The sequence below is a fragment of the Salvelinus fontinalis genome, chromosome 1, assembly GCF_029448725.1.
Source record: "Salvelinus fontinalis isolate EN_2023a chromosome 1, ASM2944872v1, whole genome shotgun sequence".
NCBI lineage: Eukaryota > Metazoa > Chordata > Actinopteri > Salmoniformes > Salmonidae > Salvelinus > Salvelinus fontinalis.
This window is the reverse complement of record NC_074665.1, coordinates 42102941-42118629: the sequence shown is the minus strand read 5'-3', so window position 1 is coordinate 42118629 and position 15689 is coordinate 42102941. Positions and strand designations below refer to the sequence as shown.

Below are 15689 nucleotides of genomic sequence, written 5' to 3'. Positions count from 1 at the left end.
ACAATGAAAGTAATCTGTCTTTCGCCATTGTTTACAATGTGGAAAAACAGCAATAGTATTTCTCAATGTTGTTCATCATCACCTCTGGTATTTGTCAAATAGATGATGAATGTAATCAACAGAGATGTGGGAGATAACGTTTTGTATTCCCCATGGCCATGATAACACCTGAAGTGAATACCTAACTTCATCATGCCTTTGTTCAAGTATTTCTGCTGTTCTGCTAGTCTGGGTAAAAATACATGGTACTCTTTCAAAAAAAGAAGATAACACAACTTTGACATGTTTCAGTTCATAGTACTATCTTTTGAAAAAGCTGATGCGTTTCAGGGAAAAAAAAGAAAAAAAAAGAGTACCACAAACTGAAAAATGTCATTTGACATAGTCTTTATCAAAGCTCAGGTTTTTTACCTGTACCACTCCATGCCTCTCCCTGGAAATGTGCACCCAGTGGCCCAACACATTGACAAACACCTCGGCTGTGATGGAAACTGTCAACCCGTTCCATGGCTCATTCCTGGCCTCCACCAAAAAAGGCTGCAGCCCTCTCGTGGTGTTATCACACAGGGTTGCTAGGACGTAGCGGCAGGTGCCCTGGAAATCGAATGCCCCGCCATCAAATGTGAGGTAGTGGGGGTCTCCAGAGGCGGAGCAGGTGCCATGGGGGTTGGGGTGGCATCCGTACTCACCCTCCACCACACGGCATGACTCCTGGGGGGTGCAGGCATATGGGGAGCAGCGGACTGCTCCAGTGGTGCCGTTACAGGTGCACAGGCTCTGGCACTCCTCACCTTCCCAGAAGCGCTCACCGCCTTGGAGGTAGCGTCCCTGGTGGTGGCATCCGCAGGCCACTGGCGGAACACATTGATTGGCACTGAGTAGGTAGCCATCGTTGCACTGGCATCCTTCCTGGCACGCAGCGACACAGAGGAAGGGGAAGGAGAGGCTAGGGCAGGAGGCGGGACAGGAAGTGCCACACAGCTCGTAGTGGCTGTTGGGGGGACAGGTTTGTTCTGAGGGGGGAAAAAACGTGCATTTCATTGAAGAACCCTTTCAGACACACTAACATAATACCATTTATAGGCTATAAAGCTGAACCATATCATGATTGCACACATGTATTATAGCTGAATCTCAAACCGAACACTTGGCCTTTATCGATTGGCCACTTGCCGTTGTGTACTATAGTGATCACTCAAGTCTGCAACTGTTTTGGCCAAAATTTGCATTGAGACGATGCACACTCGACGCCCCAACTGCCACTTATAAATATTCTAAAGTTCGAAAACCATTTGCGAGCACCGTCGTTCACAACCTGTCTTGGGGCATGACTCGCTTGCTATGAAACACGGGCACTGGAGACTTGAGGCAGACACAGATACTCCGATAGACAGTGAGAAACTTGTAAAAAGTGCAAGTACTGTATAACGGTTACCAGTGATTTCATCAGCTGGTTTTAGCTTGTTGTAGCCTGCCTGCTGCTAGCTAGAATCACTGACAAACACAGGGATGGAATTTGAACTAGCACTAGCTAAGGATGTTGGGCATTGCACTGATAAAGGGCAATGCCCTAGTTTGCTTATGGAATGAGCATTGTATTTAACGCAGGGGTAAAAGCTACAAACAAAAAAATTCTATGACAGAAACTTAAGTCGATCTCAGATTGATTATCTGAGGCCAACTCGCGCAATTGAAGGTGTAGAGAAAATACTGTGGTAGCAATAGAAAACTGCTTTCAAAAGCATTTTCCCGTGATTGCATTAAGAATTGTTGTGCATTGACTGCTTGTCAGAATACACGTTTCCCTCCCTATGGCTCTCGCAATTTGAATGCACCTCGAGAGGAATATTTATCTCACATAGAACACACAATAACAAGCTGACTAGGTAAATAGGTAAACTAACCTACTATGGGGTTGTCTAACAACATTACATGGCACTGGAAAGTTGCATCCTGAGTAATAAACTTTAGGCTTTGAATTACTTTGCCAAGAGCTACAGTACACTGCTGTTTGAATTGAGCGCATTATAGACTATCGTTATGGATTATTCCCTTCTTCTGAACATAGGAGTGTAAGCAACAATCGTGCATGTCAGTTCAGCGCAAATATTTCGTAGAACAGACATGCTTCTGTATTAGGCTGTCATCTCTGTGAAGGATGGTTTTGTTCTCTTTTTAACAAAAATATATGCCTTCTAGAAATAGGACATGTTAATCAAAAAACATAGTGTGTTGCTAACCCAGCTATTATAGTGTTGCACAAACATAGCGGGAATGCAGTAAAGCTGTTGCTAATCTAGGGTGTCGACTGTGCTAACCACAAGGTTGAGACAAGATGGGGAAATGCTGAATAACAAGAAAACAGGACCTGAGGAATGTGTAGCCACCGACAACTCAGCTCAATCTTCACAACAAACACTTCCGGATATCTGGATCCTGTGTGCTGTGAGGCTGGGACCAGCCTGGGCACCACCGATAGGCTAGCAAGTTTAAACCACGCTAAGCCTCTACTGTGACAGGCCAACTCTAAAGTTGGAACTACCTCTGTCACAGTATAAAAGAAGATGTCTGTACTATTTCAGTCAATTCTCTGCTTTACCCTGCGTGGTGATACAGTGAACCCGTATATACGAAAATTGCATTCACCATTTATCGCTTGTGTTAAATAAAAATACTTAAAGTATATTCGGTGACTCTGAATCACATTTGATCCTGATACCAGATTCGATTGACACAACCCTTTACATCTCCAAACCCAATCCCCCTGAGATTTTTTATTGCGATCTACACTGATCTCAAAAAACGACCTCTCCAGAATCCATATGACAGAAATCCGTCACAGTGACAGAGAACTTTAACCCCTGATTTAGTGTTGCACTAGCTGGTTGGTTAGTTTCTCTTACGTTTCATATGAAGTGACTGGCTCAAGCTTAGCTAACACGTTAATAATAGACAAGCTTCAGAAACATGAAACTCCTCAGCTAGATTTAAAATTGCGCGACTGAGACCTCCTCCAAATCAAACTTCAAAATGAATTACAGATTTCTTGATTTATCTTGATTAATTCAGACTATTTTTAGGGTGACGTAGTAATAACTGTTCTTGCTAGTTAACATGCTAAGATTCATGGGAACAAGTTGCTTCCAAGGGCGCTGAGTCGCAATAGGATGCCCACTCGATAAATAGGCTTCCGAAGGGCGCAGTAAGATTGACCTGATTGAGTCATGAACGCTCATATCGAGTGATTGTGTGATCGAAGTGCTCGTTTTGAGATTCAGACTATATGTATTATGCCCGTCAATGCTAGTATTCTATACTTAATTATACCACACTATACTTCTTATACTATGCTGGCGTTGAAGGGCATAATGAGTATACATGAACCAGCTTGTGATACATGTGCATTTTAATGTAGGGGTTCAGCTGACGTGCAGCGTATGCAATAATGCTACTGGTGCTCACCACAATCAGTGACATCTCTCCAGTTTCCCACTGTGATGCCACTCTGTTGGCACATTAGGGCGTAACCACGAAGAGCCTCACACAGGACCCCTGGGGCCCCGCCTGCTTCAGTCAAATCCTCCACACACTCTTCCACCCGATCCCGTGGGCCCACCCTGCTCTGGCACAAAGAGAACGGCCCACCAGGCAAAGCCATTAGGCCACATGACTGGTTAGAATAGTAAACAGTGGTGTTCTGTCCAATAGGTGGCAGCACCCTATTTTCTGTTTCCACACAATGCGCCGAGAGGGACCCGTTCCGCCAACTGTCTCCAAAGAGTTGCGAGTTGTTGACCAGAACACCGTTCGGGGTTTGAAAGTCGTCGTGCCTGTGGCCGTTGTAGTTGCCACACAGACCACTGAGGGAGCTGTTGTAGGTGCCTGGTGTGGTGACCCGGACCAAGTAAGGCCAGTCAATTTGGACGGTGACATCAAAGGAGGTATGGAGGACGATGCTGTTGACACTGCTGTGGAAGACCTGGATGTGGCCGGACTCGGTGCTAAAGGGCAATCGAATCAGCTGACCGTTCACCTATGGTGGGATTCAAGGGGATCAATTCGTTAGGAAATGTGGGATCTGAGATTTGACAAAAAACTGGAGAGTTAAAGGGATTTGTAATTTGGGTGAACTATCCCTTTAAAGGAATTGAGTACATGAAGGAGGTGTTAAAAGCTTATAGATTAAATCTCTCTCCCAGTAAAGTATTTAAAATACAATTGTATATATAAACTCAGCAAAAAAAGAAACGTCCTCTCACTGTCAACTGCATATATTTTCAGCAAACTTAGCATGTGTAAATATTTGTATGAACATAACAAGATTCAACAACTGAGACAAACTGAACAAGTTCCACAGCCATGTGACTAACAGAAATGGAATAATGTGTCCCTGAACAAAGGGGGGGTCAAAATCAAAAGTAACAGTCAGTATCTGGTGTGGCCACCAGCTGCAGTACTGCAGTGCATCTCCTCCTTATGGACTGCACCAGATTTGCCAGTTCTTGCTTTGAGATGCTATCCCACTCTTCCACCAAGGCACCTGCAAGTTCCCGGACATTTCTGGGTGGAAAGGCCCTAGCCCTCCGATCCAACAGGTCCCAGACGTGCTCAATGGGATTGAGATCCGGGCTCTTCGCTGGCCATGGCAGAACACTTTCAGGAAATCACGCACAGAACGAGCAGTACCAACCATTCCAGTGTTATTTTTTTTACTTGCTATATTGTATTTACTTCGCCACCATGGCCTTTTTATATATTTTTTTATTTATTTATATATATATTTTGTTTGCCTTCACCTCCCTTATCTCACCTCACTTGCTCATATTGTATATAGACTTATTTTCACTGTATTATTGACTGTATGTTTGTTTTACTCCATGTGTAACTATGTGTTGTTGTATGTGTCGAACTGCTTTGCTTTATCTTGGCCAGGTCGCAATTGTAAATGAGAACGTGTTCTCAATTTGCCTACCTGGTTAAATAAAGGTGAAATAAAAATAAATAAATAAAAATGGATGGTGGCATTGTCGTGCTGGGGGTCATGTTAGGATGAGCCTGCAGGAAGGGTACCACATGAGGGAGGATGTCTTCCCTGTAACGGACAAATCGATCCCGCTCCAGAGTACAGGCCTCGGTGTAACGTTCGTTCCTTCGTCGATAAACACGAATCAGACCATCACCCCTGGTGAGACAAAATCGCAACTCGTCATTGAAGAGCACTTTTTGCCAGTCCTGTCTGGTCCGGCGACGGTGGGTTTGTGCCCATAGGCGACGTTGTTTCCGGTGATGTCTGGTGAGGACCTGCCTTACAAAAGGCCTACAAGCCCTCAGTCCAGCCTCTCTCATCCTATTGCAGAAAGTCTGAGCACTGATGAAGGGATTGTGCGTTCCTGGTGTAACTCGGGCAGTTGTTGTTGCCATCCTGTACCTATCCTGCAGGTGTGATGTTCAGATGTACCCATCCTATGCAGGTGTTTTTACACATGGTCTGCCAATGCAAGGACGATCAGCTGTCCGTCCTGTCTCCATGTAGCGCTGTCTTAGGCGTCTCACAGTACGGACATTGTAATTTATTGCCCTGGCCACATCTGCTGTCCTTATGCCTCCTTGCAGCATGCCTAAGGCACGTTCATGCAGATGAGAAGGGACCCTGGGCATCTTTCTTTGGTGTTTTTCAGAGTCAATAGAAAGACCTCTTTAGTGTTCTAAGTTTTCATAACTGTGACCATAATTGCCTACCGTCTGTAAGCTGTTAGTGTTAACAACCGTTCCACAGGTACATGTTCATTAATTGTTTATGGTTCATTGAACAAGCATGGGAAACAGTGTTTAACCCTTTACAATGAAGATCTGTGAAGTTATTTGGATTTTTACGAATTATCTTTGAAAGACAGGGTCTTGAAAAAGGGATGTTTATTTTTTTGCTGAGTATATATATATATATAAAATTAAATCATACATCCGGGAGACAAAAGCAAAATCTGATATATCTGATACATTTGAGCAGTGTCATGACTCATGACACATTCAATACACATTCTGGTTGGCAAGTTATCTGTAGTTACATTGTATTACTGAGGAATGGCACTGACCTGCACTCTGCTCCCACCTCCCATCTCAATTGACACCTGTGTCCCCACCGCTTCAAATTTCAGCACCTGGGTGAAACCCTGCTGGCCTCTCGGTACTTTCTCTGCCGACACCACAAAGTGAGTGTGGGGGGACCACCCCATGACCCTGGCCAGGATCAGCCCACAAGCCCCGGGGTACTGGAAGGTCACTCCGTCAAAAGTACGGTAGGACCTGGGTCCTTCCACCCAGCATGTGGCGTAGCTGGTTGGTCTGCAGCCCCTCTCCCCATCCTCCACGCTGCAGGCCTCAAGTTCTCCACACCCATGGGAATAACAGGCCATAGAGCCACGGCTGCAGATGCAACGCCTGCCGCAGTCCTGGTCCAGTACGACGGTCGCTCCCGAGCTGTAATAGCGGTTTTCGAAGGTGCAGCCACACTCGGCGAGGGGTACGCACACCCCAGCGCTCAGGACGTAACCAAGGTTACAGATACAGCTCTCCTGGGAGGGGAGGGGGCAGCCATGGGAGGCATTGAGGTTGCTGCAGGTGGCAGGACAGCTTGTGCCCTGGGACTCAAAGTGACTGTTGGCTGGACAGGAGATTTCTGATGGAATACAATGGATAGAGAAATGGTGAAAACATATGTCAGTTGAATTTTTATGATGCAATTCGTTGGAACAGAGACCATGGTTACAAGACTGATTGGCACATACAGTACATACCACAGAAGCCTTGCCTCCTCCATAATCCCGGCTGTATGCCATGCTGTTGGCACTGGGTGGCATACACGTTGAGGGACTGGCACAGAATGGGCTGGTACCCTCCCCCCACGCACAGATCATAGACGCAGCTCTCCTCATAGGTCTGGGGGGGCAGCTGGTCGTGGCATGGTGCAAATGGTCCAGACGGGTCCTGGAGGATACCGCAGTGAGCTGTGTTGCCATAAAGGCTCCTCTGGGAGGTGGTGCAGACGGCACAGTCCAACCCAGCACACTGGACCCTCTCACAGGCCGGGTCGTCGTCCCCAGACGCCTGCCAGCTGTTGGCAAAGTCAACGTCGGAGGTCAGGATCTGTCCCGTGCGAGAGCGGAAGTCATCCTCGCGGTGGTTGTTGAAGGTTCCGCACAGACCGCAGGTGGCGTTGAAGTAGTTGAAAGGTACACTGATTCTCACATAGTGGTTGGCGTCATACATCACCAGCAGGCCAAAATCGGTGCTGATTGCCAGGGAGAAACCAGACTGGTAGACCTGGATGGTGCCATTACGGAGGGAGAACGGGGTGGAGGCAAAGCTTCCGTTGACCTGGATGCGCAGAATGCGTAGAAATCATAACATTGAGGGGTATGAGAGAGAAGGACATAATTAGAACACTACACTATATATACACAATAGTATGAGGACACTCCTTCAAATTAGTGGATTCGGCTATTTCAGCCAAACCTGTTGCTGACAGGTGTATAAAATTGAGCACAAAGCCATGCAATCTCCATAGACAAACATTGGCAGAAGAATGGCCTTACTGAAGAGCTCAGTGACTTCAACGTGGCACCGTCATAGGATGCCACCTTTCCAATATGTCAGTTTGTCAAATTTCTGCCCTGCTAGAGCTGCCCCGGTCAACTGTAAGTGCTGTTTTTTTTAAGTGGAAATGTCTAGGAGCAACAACTGCTCAGCTGCGAAGTGGTAGGCTACAGAAGCTCACACAACAGGACCACCGAGTGCTGAAGCACGTAGCGAGTAAAAATTGTCTGTCCTCGTTGCAATACTTACTCCAAACTGCCTCTGGAAGCAATGTTAGCACAACAACTGTTCGTCAGGAGCTTCATGAAATGGGTTTCCATGGCCAAGCAGCCTCACACACAAGCCTAAGATATGGAGGGGTGTGAAGCTCGCCGCCATTGGACTCTGGAGCAGCAGAAACACGTTCTCTGTAGTGATGAATTACGCTTCACCATCTGGCAGTCTAACGGACAAATCTGGGTTTGGTGGATGCCAGGAGAACGCTACTTGCCCGAATGCATAGTGCCAACTGTAAAGTTTGGTGGAGGAGGAATAATGGTCTGGGGCTGTTTTTCATGGTTCGGGCTAGGCCCCTTAGTTTCAGTGAATATAAATCTTAACACTACAGCATACAATGACATTCTAGACGATTCTGTGCTTCCAACTTTGTGGCAACAGTTCGGGGAAGGCCCTTTCCCGTTTCAGCATAACAATGCCCCCATGCACAAAGCGAGGTTTCAATACAGAAATGGTTTGTCGAGATTGGTTTGGAAGAACTTGACTGGCCTGCACAGAGACCTGACCTCAACCCCATCAAACACCTTTGGGATGTATTGGAACGCTGACTGTTAGCCAGGCCTAATCGCCCTGCATCAGAGCCCGACCTCAATAATGTTCTTCTGGTTGAATGGAAGCAAGTCCTTGCAGCAATGTTCCAATATCTAGTGAAAATTCTTCCAAGAAGAGGTGAGGCTGTTATAGCAGCAAAGGGGGGACCAACTCCATATTAATGCCCATGATTTTGAAATGAGATGTTCAATGAGCAGGTGTCCACATACTTTTGGTCATGTAGTGTATATCATAAAAGTAAAAATAATACTTCCTACAGCATTATGAAGAGACAATTTAGTGAAGTGCAAGTTAACATTTTTGTGAACTATGTGCAATGCAATGTGAAATCAACAGTAATAAACATCAATCTTGCTTGAGCGACAAAGAAACTCTTACATGTGTACCAGCACTGACCTTTGCTTCGGCTTGGTGACCTTTGACCAGCTCTATCTCCACGTCGTAAACAGATACCCTCACCAGACGGGTCCAGGACACCTGGGTGCTACCACGGTTCTCGTTCTTTCCCTCTACACGGTAGTAGGGCAGTCCATTGCCACACTCCTCTGACAGGACATAAGTGCAGGTGCCCTGGAAGTGGAACATTCTTCCGTCAAAGGTGTAGTAGTGGGGGTCGCCGGAAACGGTGCAGGTGCTGCGTTCAATCGTTTGGCAGGAGAACTGGAAGGCGTCGGGTTGACAGATTTGGGAAAAGGAGCAGGGTTGGCTCTGGCACTGAATGCCTGTACTGGTGCAGGTGCACCTCTGTCTGCAGCTGTTGTCACTCCAGAAGGAGTCACCCAACTGGACAGGAGAACCTGAAAGAGAGTGATATGTTTCATGCAGCCAATGTTATGGGGTAAGAACAGAAGCCTGGACAAGATGTAATTAATTTAAATTTAAACCTAGGCAGAGTCTCTCAGTAAAGTGATGCGCAACCATCACTTTAAAAAAAACATTTTTAATATAGTTTGTCTATTTAGGAAAAGAACAGTAATTCTTAACACAAATCAAAATAAATGGGGCTCCTATGTTTTGTATTTATAGTGTTGTTCTCACCATTGAAAGTACAGCCTCTTGATCCATGGTCTGTGCGAAAGGCCCAGCGACCTGCAACATTGACGTTACTGGTGGAATTGAACGTTGTAAAATTGCTTTGAAATGATCCAGGGATCGAGAAGTGGTAGGTGGAGTTGATTGTGTCATAGCCAGCCTAGTAAAAAAAATAGACACAAATGTATTTAAAAAATTGAATGATGAAAAAACAAAATTTACATCACCAGACAATATATATTTTTGTTGTTGTTGCAGAAATGCCTTCTTGAACATGAACTTTCATGTGCCTTAATTACAAACTTGTATGGGATCAGAAAATATTGAGTTTTGCCAAGGAGAAAGCACAGAGCTATATAGGGAGAAAGACAGGATCATTTCTGGCTAGCCATGATTGGCTGAGACAATGGAGAGGTTGACCATGTTGACGGTTGGCCATGCCGTCATGTGAATTCTTAAAGAGATGGGTGGATCTATGGCTTAAGAGGGTGTGAACGATGCTGAATGCTCGTAAACAAAGAAGTTCTCTCCAGCACTCAAAATCTTTCAAGGGTATTTTCTCCTACTTGTCTCCTAAGTGGGATAACAAGTTTACCAACTTTTTAAAGTAGCATAACTTTCCCATGTTTCCTCCAATCACAATGAATTATATACAAGATCTGAATCTAAACTTTTGTAAATAAGCCCCCTTTGGGATAGACAGTCACAATTATGCATTCATTCTTCTGACCTGAATGCTGCGTTGTGATGGTGCAATCTGCCCATAGTTCATCAGGACAAAAGAGGATGAGACACCAGCAATCAGAACCACTTGGAATGTGGTTTCCTTAAATTAAGTAAATGAGAGAAAGATTTTAATACATAGCCTACTGTATAATGTAAAAATATTGCAATTATGTCATTTCTATTTCATATCATTGCTTCACAGGTGTTGTATCGATTGCCTTTACAATATGCATTACTTTTGATAGATATAGAAGAACAAGAAAAGTCTTACTGTTCTTGAATTGGGGTAGTAGGCCACCCTATCCCACGTAGCAATGAAGACCAAATTAGCAGAGAAGACCAGGTTTGGGAAGTACTGATTGATATCTTGTGTGGCCTGTTGAAGAACACTACCGCTGATGTACTGCTGGTAAAAGATGTTACCATTCTCTCGGTTGTCCAAATCGGTCCAAAATGGAGCTATGAGATCTATTGTGGAATGTGCAGGAAAACTGTATGGTGTGAAGCTGGACCATGCTTGGTTGAACGTCAGGTGTCCATTGTGGTTAACCTTAAATCAAATGAGTTAATTGAAAAATGGCAAATGATTACACAATTATTTTGTTTATTTGTACTGTATATCAGAACAGGTTTTGAATTGCTTAAAGGAGTAGTTCAGGCTTTTACAACTTGATGTTAGATGGTTCCTCACCCTGAAAGTAGTCTATGGATAAGGAGAAACTGTGTTTTGTATATAAACACAAAACTGTGTTTTGTATACATTTCGAAACTCTAAGGTTGGAATAATACTGTGAAATTATGAAAATTCGGATAATGTCCTTAGTGTGAGAGCTGTTTGAAAAGACCACTTGAAATTTCAACCTGTTTTGATGGGATGGAGTTTTGGTCTGCCTGGTGACATCACCAGGTTGTAAATTAGTTAATAGACTAATAAGGAGAGTTCAAAACCTCTCTGCCTATAAGAGCTACTCCAGGTGGCATCCCAGCATACTTTTTTGGGGCATGCAACATCTTAACAGCATATTCTGATTGTAAAGTGGTATACTGGTTGAACAGACATCATAGAACCAGATGACATCTAGGTAAACAATGGCATCTTGATTTCTCACAACCAATATTCAACCTGACCAGCAAAAGAAGTCATAATGCATTGCATACAGATTTGCCCGCTAGGATATTCAAAATACACAACAGGTTTCATGCAACAGATAAATAAATATACATTTCTACCCACATATATCTGGTGGTACGTGTTTCCAAAATAGACAAATGGCCGGCTCAGGGGTATAAGAGGGGAACTTCCATCATCTGATCTGGAACTCATGGTGTCTCCAGCCCCAAATGGATAGAGTGGTCCTGAGACGAACAAAATGTCCCATTATCATAAAAAAGTAATTATCCAGCAATATTTGACCACACTGGCAATTATTTCAAGTGAGTTATTCAATCACCAACCAGTGATCAGTTCAGCAAAGTACACTGCTCAAAAAAATAAAGGGAACGCTTAAACAACACAATGTAACTCCAAGTCAATCACACTTCTGTGAAATCAAACTGTCCACTTAGGAAGCAACACTGATTGACAATAAATTTCACATGCTGTTGTGCAAATGGAATAGACAAAAGGTGGAAATTATAGGCAATTAGCAAGACACCCCCCAAAACAGGAGTGATTCTGCAGGTGGTGATCACAGACCACTTCTCAGTTCCTATGCTTCCTGGCTGATGTTTTGGTCACTTTTGAATGCTGGCGGTGCTCTCACTCTAGTGGTAGCATGAGACGGAGTCTACAACCCACACAAGTGGCTCAGGTAGTGCAGTTCATCCAGGATGGCACATCAATGCGAACTGTGGCAAAAAGGTTTGCTGTGTCTGTCAGCGTAGTGTCCAGAGCATGCAGGCGCTAGCAGGAGACAGGCCAGTACATCAGGAGACGTGGAGGAGACCGTAGGAGGGCAACAACCCAGCAGCAGGACCGGTACCTCCGCCTTTGTGCAAGGAGGTGCACTGCCAGAGCCCTGCAAAATGACCTCCAGCAGGCCACGTGGTACACACACACAGTTCACAGTTCGCATTGATGTGCCATCCTGGATGAACTGCACTACCTGAGCCACTTGTGTGGGTTGTAGACTCCGTCTCACGCTACCACTAGATTGAGAGCACCGCCAGCATTTAAAAGTGACCAAAACATCAGCCAGGAAGCATAGGAACTGAGAAGTGGTCTGTGGTCACCACCTGCAGAATCACTCCTGTTTTGGGGGGTGTCTTGCTAATTGCCTATAATTTCCACCTTTTGTCTATTCCATTTGCACAACAGCATGTGAAATTTATTGTCAATCAGTGTTGCTTCCTAAGTGGACAGTTTGATTTCACAGAAGTGTGATTGACTTGGAGTTACATTGTGTTGTTTAAATGTGCCCTTTACTTTTTTGAGCAGTGTATAACCTGTCCATCAAAGTGGATCAACAATAAGCCAAGATAACTATTCTTTTTTTGGTACTATTAATAGTAAAAAAAAAACATGTTACATTTGATTTCACAAAGCATATCTAATTGTATTATATCTGGTAGGAATATAAGAAATATTTGGAGGAATTATTCAAGTGTTAAATCACTCAGAAGTCTGGTTCTTTCACTTTTTAAATGCATGTGCCAATCAACAGAAATGGCTTCACTGGTTGGCAACAATCAATGCACACAACAAAGAGGACATATATTTAGCCTGATAGCATCATCCTCATATTTCTAGCTAATCACATACTGTACAGCAAATTACCTGAAGGCCCACCTATTACCAGTAAGTCAAATGTTTGCAGAATTCATTTTCCTGGTGGGCAATGAAGGTTGATAAGTGAACAAAAGCATTGCAGGTGATTTAGCAAATGACCTCTTCATTGTCAGGGGACATTTAAAACCTAAGGATCCGCCCCTTTTTCCCCCATTTTCGACTAAAATGACATACCCAAATCTAACTGCCTGTAGCACAGGCCCTGAAGCAAGGATATGCATATTCTTGGTACTATTTGAAAGGAAACACTTTGAAGTGTGTGGAAATGTAGGAGAATAATAACACAATAGATCTGGTAAAAGATAATACAAAGAAAAAAACAACCGTTCTTTTGTATTTTTTTGTACCCTCTTTGAAATGCAAGCGAGGTAATAATGTATTATTCCAGCCTAGGTTCAATTTAGATTTTGGCCAATAGATGGCAGCAGTGTATGTGCAACGTTTTAGACTGATCCAATGAACCATTGCATTTCTGTTCCAAATTTTGCGTCAATACTGTCCAAATATGCCTAATTTGTTTATTAATAACTTTTCATGTTCAAAATTGTGCACTCTTCTCAAACAATAGCATGGTCTTCTTTCACTGTAATAGCTACTGTAAATTGGACAGTGCAGTTAGATTAACAAGAATTTAAGTTCTGACAATATCAGATATTTCTATGTCTTGGGAAATGTTCTTGTTACTTATAACTTCATGCTAATCGCATTAGCCTACTTTAGCTCAACCGTTCCGTGCACAGGACACCGATCCCTAAGAAGTTTAATTAACATAAACATATTTAGCATCTACTGGCTTCCACACGGTCTACAAGCTGATGCATACCTTTGGAACATCTCAATTTTAAAAAGTTTAATAAATCCATGTAATATAGCCTAAACCTTTAGACAGGTCTAAAGAAACATGAAGAAATTGTAGACTATTTCAGAAGAACAGAATAGCATACTCCGCGTTGTCCTTATGTTAGGTCCTGATCTGGCTATGCCAAATGGCTGTGGGCTAGACTAGTTCATTTAGCAGACAAGAATAATTCCATGGCATTATTTTAATAGTATGAAGAATACAATTTAACAAAGCTGAATCAAATTTGAGGGAGTGCTCACATGCGGCTATTCTGTGTTGAGCGGTTAACAAAGAAGTAGGTACTCCTATATGCTTAATTTAGAGTTATTCATGTAACTTTAGTTGTACTACAAATGTTGGGCTATATGTTTAGATTTTTTTACCACCTTTTTCTCCCCAATTTCATGATATCCAATTACAATCTGCAACTCCCCAACGTGCTCGGGAGAGGCGAAGATCGAATCATGCGTCCTCCGAAACATGACCCGCCAAACCATGCTTCTTAACACCCACTCGCTTCACCCGAAGTCAGCATGCAGGCGCCTGGCCCGCCACAATGAGTTGCTAGAGCACAATGAGCCAAGTAAAGCCCCCCTAGCCAAATCCTCCCTTATCCTAGATGACCCTGGGCCAATTGTGAGCCACCTTATGGGACTCACACAGCTTGGGATCGAACCCCAGGCTGCAATGATGCTGCAACACTGCAATGCAATGCCTTAGACTGCTGCACCACTCGGGAAGCCAATGTTTAGATTATTGAAATACATTATAAGCCTGCATGATGCAACTCTAATGATGATTTGAAAATAGTCGGTTGAAAGGAATGAGCTCTGCTTTATTTTTTTTGCGTAGACTGTACAAACTGCATTAGTCTCTCATTCACAATTTGACAAGCACTTGCTAATGCCTCCAATTTCCTGGCGGCATCCCCTTTGTGTGGCCGTAATGCACCATAAAACAATCCATGCCTTTTTCGGCCAGTGGCCATTGTGCCCTTGGCCCGGAGTGCTGCGTTGTGCCCTTCTCCCTGAGTGCTATGTGATCCGAAGCACCTCTCACTCACATGGCTCTCCATCACGTGATCGGGTCTTTCTTACAGGCTACAAGTGAAGACAGACTGTGATAAATTACAGGATCATGTTATAAATACTGTTATTGCATCAAATGGTTTGTTTAATGCAACAGAATTGGGGGTTCTTAGAACACTCATCTGTGTGTTTTCTACTGAGAATGGGCCTCTGGGGGCTTAATGCTGACAGTAGATTTACGATGCCGTAGGCCACATTCCATTCATGTAAGGGAGATTGCTCCGGTTTGACTGGAAGGTACCAGGGAGAGATGGCTTGGAGCCAGGCCCTGGTTTCTACACAATGAGAACGGTCTTTACAGCAGATACGGTCTGATGTGAATTATTAGTATCTTTCATACAAATATTAACCTTGTGACCCATTCCATACATCTATTGTTTGTCATGAACATTCAGGAGGATGTAGTTTGCTATAAAAAGGTATTGTATTCTCTGTCTCAGGGCTCTCAACGAATCATCTGAGGGTAATTTGTCGACCAGCCCACATTATCGCAGAGCACTCAATCGATTCACTTTGTATGTGTGTGCTGTATTGACCTGCTCCCTTATTAATAAGTGAATAAATATTTAGTTTAAGTATAACTCTGACTTGTGTGATAAGTTTGTCTCTCCATATTGATAGTAAAGAAATTAACCGCCCCAAGACACATCGGGGACGCAACTGCACACGTCCTTATCCAATTCCGAAGTGCATATTGAAGATATTGGAAGAACTGTCCACATTTACTTTTTGTCAGCCAACAAGATGTGTAGGCTTAACGAACAACAAAAGCACTAGCCTATGTCAATCTACT

At 43.8% G+C, this 15689-nt stretch overlaps 1 protein-coding gene across 1 annotated transcript in view; it reads right to left on the bottom strand.

The window, feature by feature from the left end:
- Nucleotides 1–15689, bottom strand: part of LOC129854637 (alpha-tectorin-like) — a 52416-nt gene that overhangs the window by 19767 nt on the left and 16960 nt on the right. Inside the window, exons 3-11 of the mRNA XM_055921894.1 lie at nucleotides 11414–11535; nucleotides 10451–10729; nucleotides 10184–10279; nucleotides 9460–9613; nucleotides 8818–9218; nucleotides 6795–7374; nucleotides 6093–6676; nucleotides 3463–4033; nucleotides 412–1013 (exon numbers count right to left, since the gene is read on the bottom strand). Of these exons, the coding sequence (XP_055777869.1) occupies nucleotides 412–1013; nucleotides 3463–4033; nucleotides 6093–6676; nucleotides 6795–7374; nucleotides 8818–9218; nucleotides 9460–9613; nucleotides 10184–10279; nucleotides 10451–10729; nucleotides 11414–11535 (3389 nt within the window). The remainder of the gene's footprint in view (nucleotides 1–411; nucleotides 1014–3462; nucleotides 4034–6092; nucleotides 6677–6794; nucleotides 7375–8817; nucleotides 9219–9459; nucleotides 9614–10183; nucleotides 10280–10450; nucleotides 10730–11413; nucleotides 11536–15689) is intronic.